Source organism: Podarcis filfolensis, assembly GCF_964270895.1.
Source record: "Podarcis filfolensis genome assembly, chromosome: 4".
Taxonomy (NCBI): Eukaryota; Metazoa; Chordata; class Lepidosauria; order Squamata; family Lacertidae; genus Podarcis; species Podarcis filfolensis.
Window position 1 is genome coordinate 50193006 of NC_139607.1, and position 22521 is coordinate 50215526.

The window sequence follows — 22521 nt, forward strand, 5'->3', positions numbered from 1 at the left end:
CCATTAAGGCAGAGCGGAACCAGAAGCTTGAATGCCAGTTGTATGTGTGTGAGGGGGTCATGGCCATTAGTTGTGGGGGCACCAGGAGTGGGGCTAGCTTAAGCAATCCTGTAAGTCCTCCCTCCTGTGTTCCTTGAACAGTTGGGAGTTCATCTGACCCCCCCCCCATGATCCACGGGAAGGAGGAGTTAGAGAAGGGCTGTCAGTTGTAATCAGTTGGTTTATTAAACAAAGCTATAGATGAGTAACTGCGGTGAAAGTTACAGATAAGGCTTTGAAATCTTTTTTAAGGGTTTTTGATTCTGGTATGTCAGATCTTGGACTACAACTCCCATCATACTTGAGCTTTGGGAATCCTGGCTGGATCTGCTGGGAGATAGAGTCCAGCAGTATGTGCAGGGACACAAGCCCCCCCTCCCTGTAATAGGGTTTATTGTTATTATTTTAATAAGACTATAGTCCCAAGCTGTGCTGGTCCCGTGGGTTACCCGAGAGGCGAGGTCCAAGTCTGGTCCATGGTCAAAGGTGCAACGTGGAGGCAGTCCGTAGTAGCTGAAGCTGGGTGCAGGGCAGAGAGTCGGGTGAAGTCAGGAACAGGCATGCAAGCAGGAAGCCAGGGCGGGTCAGGAGCTTAGGCAGGAACTAGCAACCAACACTGTTGCTCCCGCAACTTGGGACTGGGGCTGGCTGGCTTTTATCTGCCCTGAGGCTTAGGGCAGCCCCGATCCTCTGGTGACTTGCCTCTCCTGGCCTGGAGGCAAGCACTCCTCCTGCAGGAACTTAGTTCCCTCCACCTCTCTGCCCTGAGCCTCTGCAGCTTTCTTTGGTGGTAGCCATGACTGTTAAAATTACCACAAATGTACTTTACATGTATGCTGCGGGTGTGACTATGGAACAGAAGCTATAGTGATCACACAGAGCATCCATGCCCTGTTCCCTTCACTAGAGAAGCTCTATATACATAATTTCTTCACGAGAGTTGCCAAGTTTTCCTGCACCTTTAGCAGGTGGCTAATCTACCAAAATGTAGGAGTGGGTGGGTGGGCACCAATACAGTTTCTTGCCAAGGGCGCAAGGTAGCTTAGGTACGCCTCTGCACTGAAGTGATATTGAGGTTTGCTGAATGCTTCTGCTGATATGCTAGTCAATGTGTCCAAAGGTGTCTCGACCTATTATGAAATACATTTATGCAAACTTTGTCTGCACTGATTTCAACAGAACGTATAGATGCAAACTGTTAAGGAAAGCAGCCTAAAGTAACTGGATGATTCAGCTTAATATTGTTATAAAGGGACAATCTAACTGAAGTTGTTAATCAAATAGTTCTGGCACCACTTCCAGTACTATTAAGCATTTTAGCAAAGCTGTCATACTTTTAGTGTGGGGCCTCCCAGGTAGGAATGGATTTGTCCATGCATTGCATGTGATCAGTCTTTACCACTTGGCCCTTCAAAAGCCGCAGATAATACATGTATGTAGCTTGCAGTACCTTGAGGGATAATATAGTAAATGAATGAATAAATGAATGAATGAATAAATGCCACTGTTTGGTGAGGCCTTGTGGAAAATAACAAGTGAACGGAAACCGGTAGCACCCTTTCCAGTGAGAAATTCTTATGGAGATCTCAGAAATGGGTATAAACTTCATTCCTTCCACAAGAGACTTGTGTTCCAGGAAATTAAAACCCGTTCCTCTCCCCAGGTGGGATAATAATTGCAACTGTCTGATATCTGAGACTGTTGATTAAGAAATCACTCTAGAGTCATAGGGTTAGAACCTATTGGCTTTATTGAGAGCAGACCCATTAAAATTAATGAAACTATAGTACCACCACCTCTGGGATTGGACAAGTTAGAAAAAGTGATACCACCGTCAGAACAGGAGGAAGTATTGGGAGCAGTTGGAGGAAAGTACACCATGTCTCTGCAACTATTAAGTTGGAATATTCATGGATTTAACTCCCCGGAGAAGAGGAGGAAAGTTTTTCATTTATTGAAAAAGGAACAATTGGACTTAATTTGCTTACAGGAAACACATGTGATAAGGCTACACAGGAAAGTATTGATTAATAAAAGATTGGGTCAAGAGTTTATTTCATCGGATAAGGTTAAAAAGAGAGGAGTTGTTATTTATGCAAAAGAGAGCCTATCACCGAAATTCGTTTTTAAAGATGAACAAGGAAGATTTGTGGCAATCGAAATTCAATCACAAGGAGAAAAATTTTTAATAGTAGGAGTTTATGCACCAAATGAGGGGAAATCTGAATTTTTTAAGAAATTGCATGAGACATTGTTAGACTATATGGATTACAACATTATTATGATGGGAGATATGAATGGAGTGGTATCCACAAATATGGACAAGTCGCAGAGACAGGTTGTAACTAAAGATGGCAGACTACCAAAAACTTTTTTTGAACTGACTGACAATATGGACTTGATTGACATTTGGAGAATTAAGAACCCCTTAGGAAGAGAGGGAACATTCTTCTCTGAAGCCAAAATGACATGGACAAGAATTGACCAAATATGGATAACTAGAGGACTGGCACCTAAGACTCAAAAAGTGGAAATTTGCCCAAAAACTTGCTCCGACCATAATGCTGTGAAAATGGAGATGAAACTAACACCAATCGGTTCCTTCAGATGGAGGATGAATGACACCTTGTTTAGAGATCAAGAGGTTATCAAGAAGGCCCAAAAAACCTTGAGAGACTATTTTGAGATAAATTTGAATACTACTACTGAAAAAAGAATAATCTGGGACACAAGTAAAGCAGTTATGAGGGGGTTTCTGATCCAACAGAATACAATAAAGAAGAGAGCCCAAAATGAGAAAAAAGATAAAATTTTGGAAAAAATAAAAGAGGGTGAGAAGAAACTAAGAGCGAAACCAAAATCACAAGAGATTCTGAGAGACATAAAGTTATATCAAGTGCAATATATGAAGATGATGAATCAGGAAATTGAATGGAAAACCAAACAAATGAGACAAAGGACATTTGAATCGGCTAACAAATGTGGAAAATTGTTAGCTTGGCAAATGAAAAAAAGACAAAAGCTCAATACTATTACTAATTTGGAAGTGGAAGGAAAGAACATTCAGAATCCAGTGGAAATTAGAAAATGCTTCCAGAGGTATTTTAAACAGTTATATACACAAGGGCCACAGAAAGAGTTTGACATAGACCAATTTTTAAAAACAAATGGATTACAAAAAATCCCTCAAGAAAATAAGATAATGTTGAACCACAAAATTACAGAACAGGAGGTAGAAGGTGCCATTCAGAATATGCAGTTGGGTAAATCTCCAGGGCCGGATGGCTTAACCTCAAAATACTATAGATCTTTGAAAGATTGGTTAATTCAACCACTAAAGGAGGTCTGCAATGAAATTTTGGAGGGGGGAAAAGCGCCAGAGTCGTGGAAGGAAGCTTATATTACGCTGATACCGAAAACTGAGTCTGAAAAGACACAACTTAAGAACTACCGCCCCATATCCCTGCTCAATGTGGATTACAAAATATTTGCTGATATTTTGGCCAATAGATTAAAAAAAGTACTAGTGGAAGAGATACATAAGGACCAAGCTGGCTTTCTCCCAGGTAGACACTTGTCTGACAATACGAGGAACATAATTAACATTTTGGAGAAGTTGCAAGTGAATATTAATACCAAAGCAGTTTTAATTTTTATAGATGCGGAGAAAGCCTTTGACAATATTTCTTGGAATTTTATGAAGAAAAATCTTCAGGGGATGGGGGTTGGTCAAGGGTTTGAAAATGGTATAAGTGCAATTTACTCAGAACAAAAGGCTAAGCTAATAGTTAATAATGTGATGACAGAGGAATTTAAGATAGAGAAAGGGACACGACAAGGTTGCCCAATTTCCCCATTGCTTTTTATTTCGGTCCTGGAGGTTTTGTTAAATATGATTAGAAGGGACCGTCTGATTAAAGGTATACAGGTCAGAGCCAAACAATACAAATTGAAAGCTTTTGCAGATGACCTAGTTTTGACGTTACAGGAGCCCGAATCTAGTACGAAAAGAGTATTAGAACTGATTCAAGAATTTGGTCAGGTGGCAGGATTTAAGCTGAACAAGTCAAAAACTAAAGTTCTTGAGAAAAACTTAACACTAATTGAGAAAGAGAGGTTTCAGAAGGAGACTGGTTTAACATTAGTTAAGAAAGTAAAATATTTGGGGGTTAATATGACTGCTAAGAACTTAAGCCTATTTAAAGATAACTATGAGAAATGTTGGACAGAAGTGAAAAAAGACTTAGAAATATGGTCAAATTTGAAACTTTCCTTGTTGGGTCGAATTGCAGCTATAAAGATGAATGTATTGCCAAAAATGTTATTTTTATTTCAATCATTGCAAATTTTGGACAAGATGGACTGTTTCAAGAAGTGGCAGAGAGATATTTCTAGATTTGTCTGGCAGGGCAAGAAGCCCAGAATAAAATTTAAAATATTAACTGACGCAAAGGAAAGAGGTGGATTTGCCCTGCCAGACCTTAAACTTTACTATGAATCAGCAGCATTCTGCTGGTTGAAAGACTGGCTGCTTCTTGAGAACACAGACATTTTGGAGTTAGAAGGTTTCAATAATGTTTTTGGGTGGCATGCATATTTGTGGTACGACAAGGTTAAAGCACATAAAGCATTTAAAAACCATATTGTCAGGAAAGCATTGTTTAATGTCTGGATAAGATATAAAGACTTATTTGAAAATAAAACCCCAAGGTGGTTGTCACCAATGGAAGCAAAGGCTCAGAAAAAGCTCAATATGGAGGCCAAATGGCCGAAATATTGGGAAATATTGGAACAAGAAGGAGACAAATGGAAATTGCAGAGTTTTGAGAAACTAAAAGATAAAGTGCGAGACTGGCTTCATTATTATCAAATAAGAGAGGCCTATAATTTGGACAAAAAAAATGGCTTCCAGGTGGAAAAATCAAAATTGGAAACAGAACTGTTAGATCCTAAAACTAAGGTACTTTCAAGAATGTATAACTTGCTGTTAAAATGGAATACGCAGGATGAAACGGTTAAATCTGCTATGATTAAATGGGCACAAGATGTTGGACATAACATTATGTTTGCTGACTGGGAACAGTTGTGGACCACCGGTATGAAATTTACGGCATGTAATGCCTTAAGAGAGAATATTATGAAAATGATATATAGGTGGTACATGACACCAGTCAAGCTTGCAAAAATCTATCATTTGCCCGATAATAAATGTTGGAAATGTAAAGAAAATGAAGGTACATTCTTTCACCTTTGGTGGACGTGCCCAAAGATTAAGGCTTTCTGGGAGATGATCTATAATGAAATGAAAAAGGTATTTAAATATACCTTTCTGAAGAAACCAGAGGCCTTTCTTTTGGGCATAGTCGGCCAATTGGTGCCAAAGAAGGATAGAACTTTCTTTATGTATGCAACAACAGCAGCAAGAATACTTATTGCAAAGTATTGGAAGACACAAGATTTACCCACCCTGGAAGAGTGGCAGATGAAGGTGCTGGACTATATGGAATTGGCGGAAATGACTGGCAGAATCCGAGACCTGGGAGAAGAGTTGGTGGAAGAAGATTGGAAGAAATTTAAAGACTATTTGCAGAAACACTGTAAAATTAATGAATGTTAAAATGATGTTGGATTGAAAATAAGTGGTATTAGCAACAAAGTTAATAAGAATATGCAAAAATGGATTGATAATGGATGAAAATATAGAGTTATAATATGTTAAGATATAGAGTTAAGCTAAAGGAAAGAGGGTAAGGATTTGCTGATTTGATTATGTAAATGGGAACACAAAGAGGGGAGGTGCGAGGAGGTCAAGGAAAAAAGCTAATGAGTTTAAAGATACAAAAAATGGATTTGTTTTTAATTTTTTCTTACTTATTCGTTTTTTGTATTTGGTATGTTTATTTTTTCTTTTTTCTTTTTTCTATTTTATGTATTTTTGTATGTTCTCTTTTTATTTATCTCTTTTTAGATGTTTTTTTCTATTTTGTAAACCTTTGTTTTTTGTAAAATCTCAATAAATATTTTATAAAAAATAAAAATAAAATTAATGAAACTAAATTAGCTATGTCTATTAATTTCAATGGTTCTACTCTGAGTAGAGCTAACACTGAATATAATCCGCAGAGTTGGAAATTGTCTTCATGGTCAATCTAATCCAACCTGATGCAGGAAAATCACTATTACACCATGCCTGATATGTGGACATCTAGGGTCTAATTACAAATGTCTACGCAGAGAAAGTACAGTATTCCACCTTCCGAGGGTAGTCTGTGCCCCTGCCAAACAGCTTGTTACCAACAGGAAATTCTTCCTAATGTTCAGTCAGAATCATTTCCCTTGTACTGTCTGGGTGCTATTCTCTGGACCAACGGAAAACAAAGCTCTTTCATCTCTGTGATGCAGCCTGCCAAATGTTTGAAGATGGCTCTCACCTTGACTTGGTTTGCATGTCACAGGAAGCCGAACTATGGCTTATTGGGGCTGTGTGAACATAATGGCTCCTGGAGAGGAGCTTGTACCTGCTTTGTTCCTCTGCACTCCTCCTAGCACAGCATGGCAGCTAAGCCAGCGTTTGGCTTAGCATGTCATCCAAACCTTGGACTGGAAGGTCACTCTACCTCAACCACAATCTGTAGCTGAATACTGTCCTATGGTTGCAGGTTGTGGTTAAGGAGGAGACATCTTAACCAATTATCCTGGGTTTGGACAGCACACTATGCCAAAGTTTGGCTTAGTTGCTACACTGCGTTAAAAGGACTGCAGAGGAGCAAAGTAAGAGTGAGCATTTGCACTGTCCCAGTAAGCCCTGGTTTAGTTAAACATGTTACTTCCCATATAAGAGAAAACACACTCTATGCATGCTCTGAGTCACTGTGGCATTAGGTGACTGTAGTACAATTCACAAAGCCCTACACAACTTGGGACTAAAGCACCTTAAGGACTGTCTGATTTCTTATGCACCATCTCAATCATTGAGGTGCTGCTGGGGCACTTCTGGTGGTTCTCCATGTCCCCAATGTTCAGTTGGCCTTTATTAGAGACCTAGCCTATAGTGTGGCAGATCCTGCCCTGTGGAACCCCCTGCCAGTAGGTTTGGCAGGAATCATCCCTGCCTGAAAAGTTGTTCAGACAGGGCTTTGAAACATGAATTTCTTTTTACCAACCGATATGTCCTGATGCTTTTTAAAACTGTAACGTTGTCTTTACATTGTTTACTGCCTTGCTGTGTTTTTAGCTGCACACAGTCTGTAAATACTTAAAATAAATAAATAAACAGCAGCCATTTTCCTTCATAAAGGAGAGGAGCAGGGTGATAGATTTCCGAAAACAAAAGCTAACACTTCTGCTAGCCTGTCAGCACATGCAAACATATGAAGTTTTCAAACCTTTAGCAAATTGACAGTGGAGAAACTAGTTGGTTTTGGTTAATGTGTACTCGGTATAAAATGTGCTTTTGTTCTGGTCAGTTGAAATTAACCCAAAACAAGTTGCAAAGAGGGGGCTCAGTTTTTAGTCTTGGTTGTCTGCTGGCCAGATTAATTGTCCGAAGATCTGCGTATGATATGAAGGCCTGAGCATTTGTTCCCAAAGATTGGATTGAAATGCTGACTTCAACCACTCTTTAATTCTCGGTCCTGAGCTGCTACTTTTGTTGAGGCATTCCAGTCTCTACCTAAGCACTGCAGAAGCCTATGTGCGACGTTTTCCTTTAATATTTCAAAGAACCGCAGTAGAGGTCAGAGGAGAGGCCTGTAAAATCCCCTTGCCTTCAGTTTTCACTTTAATAGGCCAGTCTGGATGTTGTCATGGTAGCCATCTTGAAAATGAAGCCGAGAGTCTGTACTTGTGCGTGTGTGTCACTCTGGGCACGTGTGTGGTTTTCTCCCTTCTTCTTCATTTTTTTTTTTATTTTTTTTTGCAGCCCTGTAGAATCTCATTCATGCAGACGCCATTGGGAGGATTAAAAAAAAAAATCTACGCAGAAATATAAAACTAATGTTTCAATCTAAATTCAGAGTGGGCCTGCCCTTTGCATCAGAAAACAGGAGTCTTCATTCCCCCTCCCATGCTTATTAATAGAGACCAGGGCCAAAAAACCTCTGCAGCTCCCATAGTTGGAAGTAAATAGCTTTTCTTTTCTTTTATTTCACTGAGATGCAAGGGTTAGAAACACAACTCGATCTGCCTTGTGAAAAACGTCGTATGGGCTTGCGGAGCCGCCACCCCCTTGTCAATCCGTTAGTTGCGCTTAAGAAAGCAGGTACTGCTGGGGGAGGCATGGGCAAAGTCGAGAGCGGCCATCGACGGTTCTAGCACCTTCCCCCTCCCTGGCTGCGTCTCGGCTGCCCTGGGGCCGCCGCTTTAAGAGCAGCCCAGCGAGGGCTGCGGCGGAGGGAGGCGGCCGGCCGGCTGGCTGGCGAGAGGCTTAACCCTTTCGTGCGCTCCGCTCGGAGGCAGCCAAGGTTAGGCGAGGGATCAGTGCGATTGCAGCGGGAGGAGAGCGAAGATGCGCCTGCCTGCCTGCTCGCTGCCTGGCTGTGGCAGCGGTGGCTGAAGCGGGGCGCGCGTCGGGAGCCTGCCTGCCTGCCTGCCTGCCTTCTCCTGCGGAGCCCGGGCCGGATATGACCGGGCAGGGTGGGCTGCTGCTGTCCTTGCGCTGCTGCTGCTGCTGCTGCCGGGCTGCGTCGTGCTCCTTCTTCCACCTGTGGACCTGCTGGGGCGAAGCTGCGGCGGCGGCGGCGGCGGACGCGTGGCGGGGCTGCGCCGGGCGCACCTGAGCTGGCGGCCGGTGGGAGCAGCGGGGCGAGGCGTTGAAGGAGAGCAGCGGGCAGCGGCGGCGGCGGCGCCTCTTGGCCGCCCTCGCCCTCCTTCCTCCTGGGAGCGACCCCCGGAGCTGGACGGAGCTGCTGCTTGGCCCGCTGGCCGCGGGAGAGGCGGCCGAGAGAGAGGCGAGCGAGCCCGTCGCGGCCAGGCTGGCGAGGAGCAGGGGCATGTGGATGCTGGCCGCCGTCTTGCTCCAGAGCGTCCTGAATGGTGAGCGGCGGCGGGAAGGGCGGCGGGGTCCGGCGCGGGAAGGGCGGCGGGGGGAGCCCGGAGGAAGGCAGGGCTGGGGGGCTGCAGCAGCCGCCGGGGGTGCCTCGCCCCAGCATCCTGCAGCAGGTGGGGCGCGGCGGGCAGCACATCGCCCCCGAATGGCTGCCAAGGAGCTCACCTAGGCAAGTGATCCAGAGCGCTATATATCTGCCTCGTTCAGTATCGAGCCATGGTTGATGAAATGAAGAAAACTGCGCCCTTTCCGCCGTGTTAACGGATGCAGGATTGTACCCTACAGGGCATTTATCCGTATGAAGGGCATGCACCGCAAGCTTCTGGAAGGCTCAGTGTGGGGAAAGCTTTCCTCTTCTTTTCTGTTAATTCTGAGAAGCCGCATCACTTTCTGTGCTCTATTATACCTTTTGAACTAGTATTTCAACGTTCCGCTGCCTCATCAGACGTTGGGAATGGGGTTTGCTGTGCACTCATCACCCTCATTTATGTAAAAATATGCACTGATAAGCATTACGTCACCTAAAAAAAAAGGCTAGGGAGTCTTTCAATCAATTTCAAAGTTATAGAAGTGAAGTAACAGTGGAAAGGCAAAAGAATGAGCTTTATGTTTCTGCAAAGCTGCTGTTTCTTCATAATGTTTTTCCTGTGCATTTGATCAGAAGTCATGCTTTTTTTAAAAAGCCTTGACAAAGTGCTTCTGTGGATGCACAGGTTTCCTTATCCTATTATTGCTTTACTTTTAAAGGGGGAAAAAATCACAATACCAAAAACCTTAAGTGACGTTAAGGCTTTGAAGGAGGTGAAATAGAAATAATGCCATGCAGAGTGCTGCTGCTGGATGCTCCTGTTCTATGGCATGCCCATTTTTCAAATTTGAGAGCACAGCTCTTCTTAAAACACATTAATATGCTGACAGTTAAAATGGAAAGATTAAGCACACGATTTCCAAAATAGGCAAAGCAGACAGAATAGAAAAATGTTGCTAGTGAGAATGAATGAGGGAGAGAATTGTAGAGGGGAAAAGTGAGAGATTTTCCTGGAAGATACAAATAATTGAAGCTCCAAGCAGAGGCTGAGGACTGAATGTTGGATGAGGGTGCCTTCAGGTCTTTTCAGCTATAGCATGGATGGAAAAATACACTGGCAGGCAAGGCATCCTTTAGAATGTGGACAGGCAGACTGAACTTGAAATTAAGCCATGAAGGAATGCAACATAAAATATGAGTAATGAGATGACTGGACTGGTCCTAAATATTTTGACATTTTGGCAGACTTTGCAATATAAAATGATTAGGACAAAACTCTGGAAATTGTCTTAGCATTAATGGTGATTGCAACAAGTTCTGTCATTAAGATTTCTCTCCTCCCCTTGTTTAGAAATATAAAATAGTCTTAGCTTTAGTGACTTTTATAGGAGGAGACCTTTCAGAATACTCATTTAGAGAGGAAATAACAATGAAAGTCTATTTTTAACCAGGATTCTGTGAGCCTACAATAGCATTGTAAGAGAACTCACATCAATGGGATTTAAATTGCATTGTATGACCAAGTTTTGGGGGGGTAGATATGTTAATGTCTTAATGCATTGCACCCATAGCCACATAATAAAGATGTTTTTGTAGATAATGTAATAGCAGCCCACAAAGAAAAATTAATAATGTTCTGTTAGAGGTAAGGTTAGAGAGTAAAAGTGGATGAGTGTCCTTTTCAATCCATACACCTGTATAATTATAAGAGATTGTATCATAATTTTGTTGTGCAATTAAAAAAGAAAACAGATTGGAAATTTACCTTTTAAAATTCCTTAATTTATGAGGTGCATGAATTGTACCAAAGTATAAGTATACCAAAGTACGTGTGCACATACAAATATAAATAAGTGGAACAAGAACTGTGCATAAAATACAAATTGCATCCCTTATGCACAATTCTGTATCTTAAAGTAGTAGAAATGTCTAAGACATTTAAGTTAATTTTCCTTAAACATTTATTGAAATTCATGGCTTTTTTCATCTGAATATGCAGGAATGAATACATAAACTAGTAATCAGAATACATATATTTCTATAAAGCTCATTTAAAGGTAATATGTAGCAGTACATGAAATAAACTTGTATTATGAGGGAGCTGTTAGGAATGTGTCTAAAAAGAGTGCAATATTATTGAGACCTCACACTTCCCTGATAATAAATGTTGGATCATTCACTGTGATTGAAGTTTTAAATTAATTGGGTACTTTATTCTTGCTATGATCATACACGTCACTGAAAGAAGAATTTTATTTTTTTAAACCAATTTGTCTCAGAATTGATTATTTTGTGGCAGTGTTCTTGGTTGTGTGATGAAAAGTCACTCATTTGACTTTTAACACATTGTTAATAATTTCCTTCTTTTAGAACTTCCCCAGAAACAATAATGCTATGAACCTTAAAGCAGCTGCAGGCATTGAAAGTTATAGAATTTGTGTCCATGTTTCAGTTCACACTAGAGTAAAATAAGTGTGACATGGAAGGCTAGTGACAGTATTAGTTATGATTTATATTTTGCCTAAAATTGTACATTTTTTAAAAAATTGCTGGTCCCAAATCTGCATTTTGCTACCCTAAAATATATGTGTGTAGGCTTAGGCCTACCATCTTACAATACCAAAATTGATGTCCATTGTACTATATAGTAGGTGGATTGGCTACATTCAAAAGGAAGCTCCATAATTAACATTGCTACATTGTAATGGAGAAATGAATAGTTCTTCTTGAATGAAGTCTTGCTCATTTATTATTTCTAGTTCAGCTCTTAATTTGATTTCTTAAAACACAGACAAAATGTGCTGTTAATCTTGGATGCACATTTTCAGAGCAGTTGTGTCAATCCCCGTGACGCTAATAAGAGTCATGCATCTACAGCCTTCTCAAAGCAGCCTTTACAACTTCAACTTTTGCCTGCTATGCCAAGGTGTTCTAGAAATGACTATTTATCAAGTGAAGAAAATGTGGGGGTTTTTTTGCAGTTAACGTTGGGCTTTTGTGGATGAAAAATGCTCATTTTAAAATTGACCTTGAGGTACTTGCATTTTTTAAATTTGGAAATTTAATTATAGAAACTCTGGAGCTTTTTATGATTAGTAAAACCTGCTAATATTTCTCTGTAGAATGCATGCTAATCTAACTTGCTGCCTTTTTTTGCCACATGCATGTGACTAAGGTCCATTGATGCTTGGTTTTTTAAAATAAAAAATCAATGGAAAAAACTAGGATGTAACCGATAAACTCAAGGTACTGCTAAAAATAGATTTCCTTTAAAAGAAAATAGACCACTAGGTATCTATAATGCATGAGTCTGTATCTGCACCTGTCTATCTTTTACTGACTGGTTGTGTTCAAAAAAAATGTTGCCATATTAGAATATTGCAATCATGGGGGAGGAGCCAAAGTAGAGGAGGAAAAGATGGCACAATAAATTAAAGGAGGGCACCAGTGACACAATCCAAAGGAGCATCCATGGAGCTGCAGGGACTGAATGGAGCTTATTCAAAAAAATATTAAGATCTCTGCTGATCAGCTGTTTGATGGACAAGCAGGAGGGTGGGGAGAAGAGCCTGAATTCAGCCAGCCCTTGCTCCTCTTCCCAAACAACTGGTGGACGTCACTTGGATATTTGTGCCAAGCTTTTTTTGTGCAAAGGCTGCACGCAGGCAGCCCTGGCTGTTGAATATCGAGGGGAGCACCACACCCAAGCCTTGTACGTGCTCATAGTTCCCCTGCAGTGAGAGCTGTTCTGTGGGAAAGGTTGTTTCTAGGCATGCAGTAGCAAATAGAAAAGGGGCATTTTGAGATACCCAAGCCTCTCCAAATGTCATTGAAATAATTGGCACACATATACAGATACTGATATGAGTAGCCGCTTTATAAGGCGTAGATAGTAAGAGGATTATGTGGTCAGTGCTATCAATGTGGGGAAACCAGTTCCTCTGATCCACACTGACCTGCCATAATAAAAACACATTCCTTCCTAGCAGTGGCTGACCACAGCTGACAGGCATGACATTTCCATTAATTAGGAAGCCAGATGCATTTCAAAGAAGCTATTCTTCTACGTATTGAGTGGTGGTCCAATCACAAGGCACTTTAATGTGCCCCCAGACCTTTTTTGATGGGTTTCGCGAGAGACATAATGAGGCAGTGTGCCATTACGCTGCCTGTGAGCCTGTGCTGTAGGACACTAGTGGGCAGCAAACCACACAAGACTGGGAACACGTCGTCCGAGCAGCAGGCGGAATGGAGAGCAGCTCCTCCGTGGAGGGGAATACACAATCACCTTTTCAGATCCCATCTCTACTTTGCCATTTGGTGTGTCGCTTAATAGAGCGTATGGTTCTGCTTTCTTTGCACTTTCCTTCACCCAGTCAGTGCTTGAATGCTGCTTTTAATGAGGAAGGGAAAGGCAAGAGAGAAGACTTTTGTGTCAAACATGTAAATGTGCATTGCTCTAAGTCGCAGTGAAGGCCAATCAAAGGGAAGGACAGAGGAACTGGTGAGAGGGAAGGCTTGGGAAGCGTAGATTCCCCCCCCCCCCCCCCCGCTGCCTTCATGGCTTGTCCTTCAGGCTCTCTGAAGCAGGGCGTTGCACTAATGATATCTGTGTTAGAGAGGAGGATAAGGATGGAATCCAGAGATTTCAACCCATGAAATGCTATATAAATAACCAGCCTGAAACAGCAACTGGCGAAGCAGCGTTAAGGAAAGGGGGGTGGCAAGCAATGCAACTCTATTGAAGGTACATTACGTATATTATGTTTGGCAGTGTGGTTTAATTTTGGGCAATATGGTGAAACATTCATCACACTGGATATAAATCTAAACTGTAAGCAATGTATGTTATAGGAACCTTGTTTCTTTTCCTGAAGTACCCAGTATTTTATTTTTTTACATTTACACACCCTGCCTTTCCTTAGTCTAGTTGCTGCACATGGTTCTTTTTGTCTTATCCGCACAACTACCCTGCAAGGCTGACTTGAAATAATAAGTCATCAAGTTAGGGAATGTGAACACTGGTCTCCGGCACGCCAGTCATAACAGCACCCTGTTTCTCTAATAAAGGAAAGGAGTTATACGAAGCAGTTCTGCATCCTTCATGGTGGTTATTGGTGTAGCAGTTTCAGTGGCATTGACAGTCTACTGTGTGTTCTGTGTTAGGGCCCACAGGAAGCCTGCCTGTATTTGTATGTATCAATCATTTATTGTATTTGACTAAAATCCATTACAAATCCCTCACTGTATTTACAATATTTGGGTTGCCCACCTGCAAAGTTAGTGAATGAAGGCAAGGATTCTTGCATTGGTATCCTTTATAAGGCTTTGTGTGCATTAGTGTTTCCTCTGCTGCGTTTCAAGTTGGATTTGCATTTTGCTGTACACCAGAGATGGGGCAGAATGTCTTCACTTGATGCACGTGACTTGTTTGGTTTCTCCGTGCTTTCAACCCCGCACTCCACTCCTAATCTGCACCTGCACGATGGCTGTCTCAAATGTACACACCTCAGTTTAACTGTGAAATGAAAGTGGCTTACGTTTTCAAATCTGATGTAAGCCAGTTTGGGGGAAAACACATCAAGCAGCAGAATCTCTCAAGAACCTACTGGATAGATCTGGATTGTGGCTATTGTCATGTATGCATGGCTTCAGACACCTGTAGTGGGAGAACACTGGAGCCAGAATTAAACAGTAATGTGTACACAGTCTTAAGTGTAACATGTTCCATTGGATTAAATTTGACTTCTATGTAAATTTTATTTATTTATTTCATTTATATCCCACCTTCACTCTAAAGATCTGATGGTGGCATACATAGTCCCCCCCTTTTTCCTTGCAACAACCCTGTGAGGTAGGTTGGGCTGAGAGACTGTGATTGGCTCAAGGTGACCCAGTGAGCTTCATGGCCAAGTGGGACTAGAACCCTAGTCTCCCAGGTCCTAATCTCTGACTTGAACCACTACACCACACTGACTCTCACATCCTTAATGCATTTAGGATTCAGATGAAGGAAGTTAATTAAAAAACTGCAGCTAAATATTTTGGAAGGGCATCAAATTATTGATCATCTTTTCTTATTAGTGTGGTGTTAAGAGGATGAGCTACTTAGACGTTTCCACTTTCATCTTTCAGCTCAGTCATGGCCATACTGCGTATAATACTGATTCAGGTTACAAATATTGTAGGAATTAGTCCCGTAAGTATGTAAAGCACTTGGGAAAGGTTCTATATACAGCGGTACCTCGGGTTACATACGCTTCGGGTTACATATGCTTCAGGTTACAGACTCCGCTAACCCAGAAATAGTACCTTGGGTTAAGAACTTTGCTTCAGGATCAGAACAGAAATCGTGCTCCGGTGGCACAGCAGCAGTGGGAGGCCCCATTAGCTAAAGTGGTGCTTCAGGTTAAGAACAGTTTCAGCTTAAGAACGGACCTCTGGAACGAATGAAGTACGTAACCAGAGATACCACTGTAATGCTAGTTATCTGTTCAGGTCTGCATCTGTGTTTTAAGACTAAATGATTAATAATGTGAATCATGGTCAAAAGGTGTGCTAAAGGAGGAAAAGCAAGAACAAAAAGGAACACCAACTCTGGCAAGAGAAATGCAAGTAGGCAAGAAGTGTGGCCAAAGCCCTGTCTTCTGCTGGGAATCAAAGTACTGGTAGTATTCAGACCCTGAGTTACCAGCGTTGCCAGAGTTTGTAAGTGTGTTGTGTGCTCACTGGTGTGGCAGTGATGGCAGGAAGCAAGGGCTGGATAGGTTTCTGTGTGGCCCTTGCATGCCCCCACTTCCCACTTTTAGCCAACCTTTGACAACCTGTGTTACTATCTGCCTACTAGGCTTTTTGGCCTGACAGTTCGCCTCCACTGGTTATTGACCTAGGAGTGAGTCACAAAGACGTATGCTGGCAAGACATTGCCTTGGGAAGCTGTTGGAAGGACAGGGTAGAAATTCCCATAATAAATAAATACCAGACATGCTGGCAGGAAATTGGATTGGCATATCCACAAAGCTGTGCTGTGCCAACGTATCTAAGCTTGAAGAAGTCTATAGGAATTGTGTTTCTGCCATTTCCTCTGTTTATCCAGCTGGGGTACCTGGAGTGTAGAATTACACCCAAAGGAGATAAACACACCCTAAGAGTCTGTGTGAATATCCTGATAACATGTAGTTAAGCATGTCACAGATGAGCCATAGCAAACCCTGTGTTAACATGTTGTCCCCCACCCACCTTCATTCCTCCAATGGGACGACTTCTGTTGTCTGAACTGACAAACTGGTTAATGTCACATGATTCACTTGAAATAAGACAACTTGAGGTTGTGCTCAGACAGAATGACCAAAGACTTGGGTCTATAGATCCTATACTGCATGCAGAGGCACATTACAGCTTTTGAAATAGTCACCATCTTTTTCTAAGTAGCATATGTAGGAGTAAATTAAATTCTAGCTAAAGAGGGTGTTCTGTAACTGAACACAGTTTCATGCAAGCTAATTGTGCACATAACTTGTGTAAAGACTGTGTATTCAGGCACCGAATTGCACTAGTGTGTCCCCCCTTATGCTTTTGGCTCTTTGGATCGTGGCCAAAGAGATTAATGAGTCTTGCCTGTCTCTCTATTTAAGCTATTTTTACTCAGAAGGCAGTGAGGAAGACTGAGCCAGCAGTCCTATTTATAGAAAGTCCTTTTTAAATACGCTGGCTTTGAGGAGAGTCACCTCCATACTAAATGCCTGCTGTCCTAGGGCTTGTCTATAATTTGAGAAGAGATTAAATTAGGAATCGGATTAGCAGCAGAATATTTTGGGGCTGAATGCTAGTGATACCCACAATGCATTGTTTTAAGATTTCAGAAACAAAGCCAGATGAAAACAAATGGGCATCAGGCTAGGTTGATGAAATACCACTCCAGGCATCTGAACCATGTACTGCATCATTCTAAAATGAAGACTGAGCACATGGTTGTTAATCTAATGATGTTGACAGTAGAAGCAGCAACAGAATTACCTTCACTGCATGTGATCTTTTCAAGGCTACTTACTGCACAGGGAAGATGCTCCTGTCTGGCGCCAGTGTCCAAATTCTAAGTTCTGTCGAACTGTAATATTATTTACTACACAGCTTTGGGGTGTAGGCTGCTGCTTGCATGTTTACAGTTTTCATGTGGTATGGTTTCTTATTGATGGTCCATCAAGCAAATATTTTAAAATTAACAGAATATTGCCATGATCTTGGAAATGGGCTACTGAAGCCATTGTGGGAGTTTTAATACAATAGCAAATCTCTCTTCCTGGAAAATGTGAATGCTATGTAAAATAGGAACAATATTATTTGTTAGCAATTTATTCTGTTGTAGCTTCATTACAGTCTGAAATTACTGTGAGTTCAGTGCACTTTTTTGGTATTTGTGAGTGCTGAGTTGGTGACTGATCAAGAATGGAAACTGGGGATAAATCTTGTCTTGCACACCTAACTACCAATTTCTTGAAAAATTAACCCTGATTGTGGAAGGTCTGTGTACTCTGTGACTATACTAAAGATATATGCTTCATTACTGTAGTTGCCATTTTCTGAAAAAAAAATCATGCTGAGCTGGAAGAAACAGTGCAAACTGTTTTCAGTGCTGTTCATAATCAATATATAACAGATTTTAATCCAATAATTTAACATAGCTTTTAATCTTGTGTGTGTGTGTTTAAAAAAAGCTTTTAAGTGTCAAGATTTGGGGGGGGGGAAACAAAATTCAAATTGTCTTGAAGACAAGTTTTTTTAAAAAAATAATAATAATCTACAGACTTAATTGATTGTCTTCATTATTTTGTTTGCATGTTATTCTTTACTAATTTTAATTGTTTTGTTTTTTTGAACCACTCTCAAAGCTGTTTGGTTGAAGGGCAACATATAAATGTATAAAGTAGATCAAAATAAATAAACAATATTCATCCATTTGTTTCCTGAATAGGGATAGGGAGAAATTCAATTCAGTTCACATTTAAAGGCTAACCTAGCTAATACACACTTTTCAAAACAATGTGTGCATTGAAACACAGCCATTCTTTGAAATCCATACTGCTCACAATTTTGCAGTGCAGTTCTTCAACCAAGTAATGTGTACAAAAAAAGCACATAAAAAGTATGCATAAAAATGCATATATTAGTGCAAATAATGTACAAATGAATTATATTAGGGGACATTGCTCGCGGAAATGTGTGTATTAGTCAAAACTGCATATACAAATGTCTGTAATACGAGAAGTTTACACTAAAATGCTGGTTTTTTAAATTAAAAAAATGCAAATTGCTACAGAACTGAATTTAAGACTGGAGAACCCAAATTGGCAGATTTGTCCATCTTTACTCCTGAGTAATGCAAGTTAAGTTATGGTGTGGGTGTAGGTCGGTTATTCACTTAATGACTTCATTGGTACTGGGAAAACAAATATGGCACTTTGTGTATTGTTTCAAAGGGTTTGCCACACAAGTGACAGCTCTCATTTGTCAAAACACCCACCAGGGAATTGAGAAGTGAATGCTGGATCTTGTCAAGGAAGACTCTTCTCTGATTGCACAATCCTCAGCCTGCTTACTTGGAAGTAAGTGTCAAGTTCAGTAAGACTTGCTCTCTAATGAGCTTGTTTAGGATCACAGCTTTAAGTTGGAAAACTGTACCTGTTTACCTGGAATTAAGTCACAGTTTACCTCTGAGTAAAGATGCATAGCATCAAACTGCAAGAGCATCTTATGTGAAAAGGTAAAGGTAAAGGGACCCCTGACCATTAGGTCCAGTCGTGACCGACTCTGGGGTTGCGGTGCTCATCTCGCTTTATTGGTCGAGGGAGCCAGCGTACAGCTTCCAGGTCATGTGGCCAGCATGACTAAGCCACTTCTGGTGAACCAGAGCAGTGCACGGAAACACCGTTTACCTTTCCGCCAGAGCGGTACCTATTTATCTACTTGCACTTTGATGTGCTTTCAAACTGCTAGGTTGGCAGGAGCAGGGACCGAGCAATGGGAGCTCACCCCGTCACGGAGATTTGAACTGCCGACCTTCTGATCGGCAAGTCCTAGGCTCTGTGGTTTAACCCACAGCGCCACCTGCATCCCAAGCATCTTTTGTACTTGCGAGCAAATAGAGTACATTTTTGTATGTGTAGGCATCCTGTTTGACCTTGCAGGAAAAGGACTCAGATAATAATTTTTAGATATTTCCCCACAGCCTTTATGTGTGCCCCCTCTCCACGCCTCCCAGTTGTATAGCTATAGAAATATATCACTAATATAAAATGTGACATCCATATTTGTTTAGTATTTTTAAAAGGAAATCCTTTCTTCAAGAATGGAAAAATACAAGCAAAACCAGGCAGCATATACTTGAAGGCATTCCCTTTTGGGGCCACACCATATGATCCCCCCAGAACCCTGTTTTTCTTTTAATGCTGGATAGTAATTTTGGCTGCCAAAATTCTTCCCGCTTGCTCCAGATAATGCTGGCAACTTTTACAAATCTCTAGAAAGCACATACTGTATACTTCTTTTCTTTTTTTATGGCAGTGGCTTGTTGGTTTTTAAATCAATGTGACTGTTCTCTTGCTGCTGTACACATCCAAAGGTGAAATTATTTGCGGGAATTATGTGTTCAAAATGCCATTTGTTCAGAGTTCAATGCCAAACCTTGCATTTTTCAATGGTGGTGTATAGGTTGTATTTTGTTGGAAGTGTTATTTGTTTTAATTCTCAGAGAATTTGGTTCATGGCTGCCTATAAATGGTATACAATAAATAAATTATAAAGCTAGTTTAGTTTTCAGCCGAGTGCTGTGGGTCTCCACAGTTCAGATCTCCACAGTTCAGTGATACTTACTTGTGAGTAAGAGTGCATATGTTTTCATATGTTGCCTGCTTTTTATTTCAAATGTAATGTTTATTTTGAAACTTCAGTCGGATTATTGCATGACATTCTTAGCTAATTTAAATGGACATTATCCCTACTGACCGTTTTATCCCTGATGATCAGGAAATGCTAAATGTGAGTAGTATCTAATTATAGCCAAAGTGTTGGCATTGAGGTTTGGCATCCTTGGGCCCCTGCCAAGGCCCACAACCTTTGGTTAAACATTTTTCAGGGTGGTTTACAATTTTCCATAAAATACAATAAATATGCAATAATCTGGAAATAGACCAATCTGTCTGTTTTGGTTTCCTCTCAGTTTTTGATTTTTTCCAACTGAGTAATTTGTATTTACACACACACACACACACACACACACACACACACCACATGAAAATTCATCAACATTTTAGTGCAGGTTTCTCCACATGAACACATTTTTGAATGTTGTTTTGGCTAACAAACACATTTTTGCATGGACTTTCCTTAACAGAATGCATTTTGCATATGATTGAATTGAATTATTTTCACTAATAAGTGCATTTCTGTGCACACTTCCCTCTATTAAATCCACCTTTGTACACATTGATTGGCTGGAGAACTGTACTGCAAGATCTGGGGAAGTGTAAATTTCAAACAGTAGATGACTTTCAGTACAAATGTTGGTTTGAGAAGTGGGAGTTGGATGGTTTCTCATTGCAATGCAAAACAAAATTGAAGTTCTCTCCATCGCTGCTAAAGTTAGTGGTTTAAAAGGTTGCAAGTGGATGCCTGATGCCTAAAAGACATTGACATTCAGAATGCCTCTCTTCCTCGTGTATTAGTGGCAGAGCAACTACTTTGCATGCAGAAAGTTGTAGGCTCCATCGCCAGTATCTCCAGGTAGAGCTGGGGAAGACTCCTGTTTGAGGAGTCTGGAGGAAGACCACTGCTGGTCACTGTAGACCAGGCATGGCCAAACTTGGCCCTCCAGCTGTTTTGGGACTACAATTCCCATCATCCCTGACCACTGGTCCTGTTATCTAGGGATGATGGGAGTTGTAGTCCAAAAACAGCTGGAGGGCCAAGTTTGGCCATGCCTGCTGTAGACAATACAGTGTTGAGGTAGATGTGCCGATGTGTGTGTGTGTATCTATCTATCTATCTATCTATCTATCATTTATCTATCATCTATCTACCATCTATCTATCATCTATCTATCATCTGTCTATCATCTATCTATCATCTATCTATCATCTATCTATCTCAGGCAGCCTCATTTGTTGCTGTGCATTAAGGACAATTGTAGGTACACATAAATGGCAGAAGAGAGGCTTCTTATAAGCAATCAAGTTTAAAACCGCCTATACTATTGCTGAGGATAGTTGCATATTGCAGGGAATAGCAGAGCTCAAACTTGTGCATTCTGCTCCTTAAATCTTCCTTAATGGAAAGCAGATTGTTAATGTTCTCTTAATTATAAAAATAGCGATAGCTAATCAGGCAACATCACTACTGTTAAAGAACAGTTTGCGGTGCTGATGACAGACTTCTGTTGAAGCCAGTCTCCAGTACAGAACTCTGCCCCCTCCTTTCTTTTAAACAGGGAGCTCTGTGTGTGGGGGGGGGGGGATATGGTTAGAGAGAGAAAAGAGGGAAATAAAGCAGTAACTGTGGATGATCATGTGGCACTAACATTCTGGGTACCCCAAGGTGTTCCTTCGCCTTTTCTCTAGCAGCTTTCCCCCTCAAGTCATTATGCTAATTAGTGTTTGATCAGATGATTAAATTATAATTCGATTAATCCTATGCGCTAAATGCTCTGAATGAATGCATTTTCCATCGCTTGAATGCCTTGCGTTTAAGAGCTCCTGTTGCAGCCTGATGCAGAAGGCTCTCTCCCTCCCTCCCATCATTTCCTCTAGTTATTGCTTTTTATGTTAAAGGCACTGTAGCTTCTCTCATGACATGTTTGTAGGCCTTTTGTTTCTGCCATGATTGTTCTTTTCTTCTTCTTTCCAGCTCCTAGCTGAAAGGGGTCCTGGATACTTCATGCCTTTACACAGTTCTCTGCTCATTCTATCCTGAAGAACTAAACTAGCTATATTTCCTTGCTATATTTCTCAGCCTGCATTTTTCTTAAATCACTAGGAAATGTTCTGTTTTATGAATGGGTACATTTTCTTAATAGCGAAATAGCTATCATTGGTTGGAGCCACCAAATGTGTCTGTTTGTTTTATGGGTATCTTCTCAATTTGGGTTTTACTGTTTGCCTAGGACAGCCACTCTTCAAACCGCAGCAACACATTTGCAACTCACCAGCTGTGCTGGTGGATCAGGCCAATGGCCCTCCTAGCTCAGCACTCTGTCCTCACAGAGGCCAATCCAATGCCTATGGGAAGTCCGCAAGCAGGAACCTGAGAGCAGCAGAATTCTCCTCTCCTGCGACTACCAGCAATTGGTATTCAAAAGCATACTGCCTCCAACAGTGGAGCTAGTCTTACACAGAAATGTCAGATTGTGTGGAATGTA

General features: G+C 41.2%; 1 protein-coding gene across 1 annotated transcript in view; it reads left to right on the forward strand.

Annotated features, from left to right (window-relative positions):
- The first annotated feature begins 8213 nt into the window (after window positions 1-8213).
- The window catches only part of DSCAM (DS cell adhesion molecule), a 312391-nt gene continuing 298083 nt past the window's right edge, over window positions 8214-22521 (forward strand). The window contains exon 1 of the mRNA XM_083608743.1: window positions 8214-9072. Coding sequence (XP_083464869.1) covers window positions 9030-9072 — 43 coding nt within the window. The 5' untranslated portion in view covers window positions 8214-9029. The remainder of the gene's footprint in view (window positions 9073-22521) is intronic.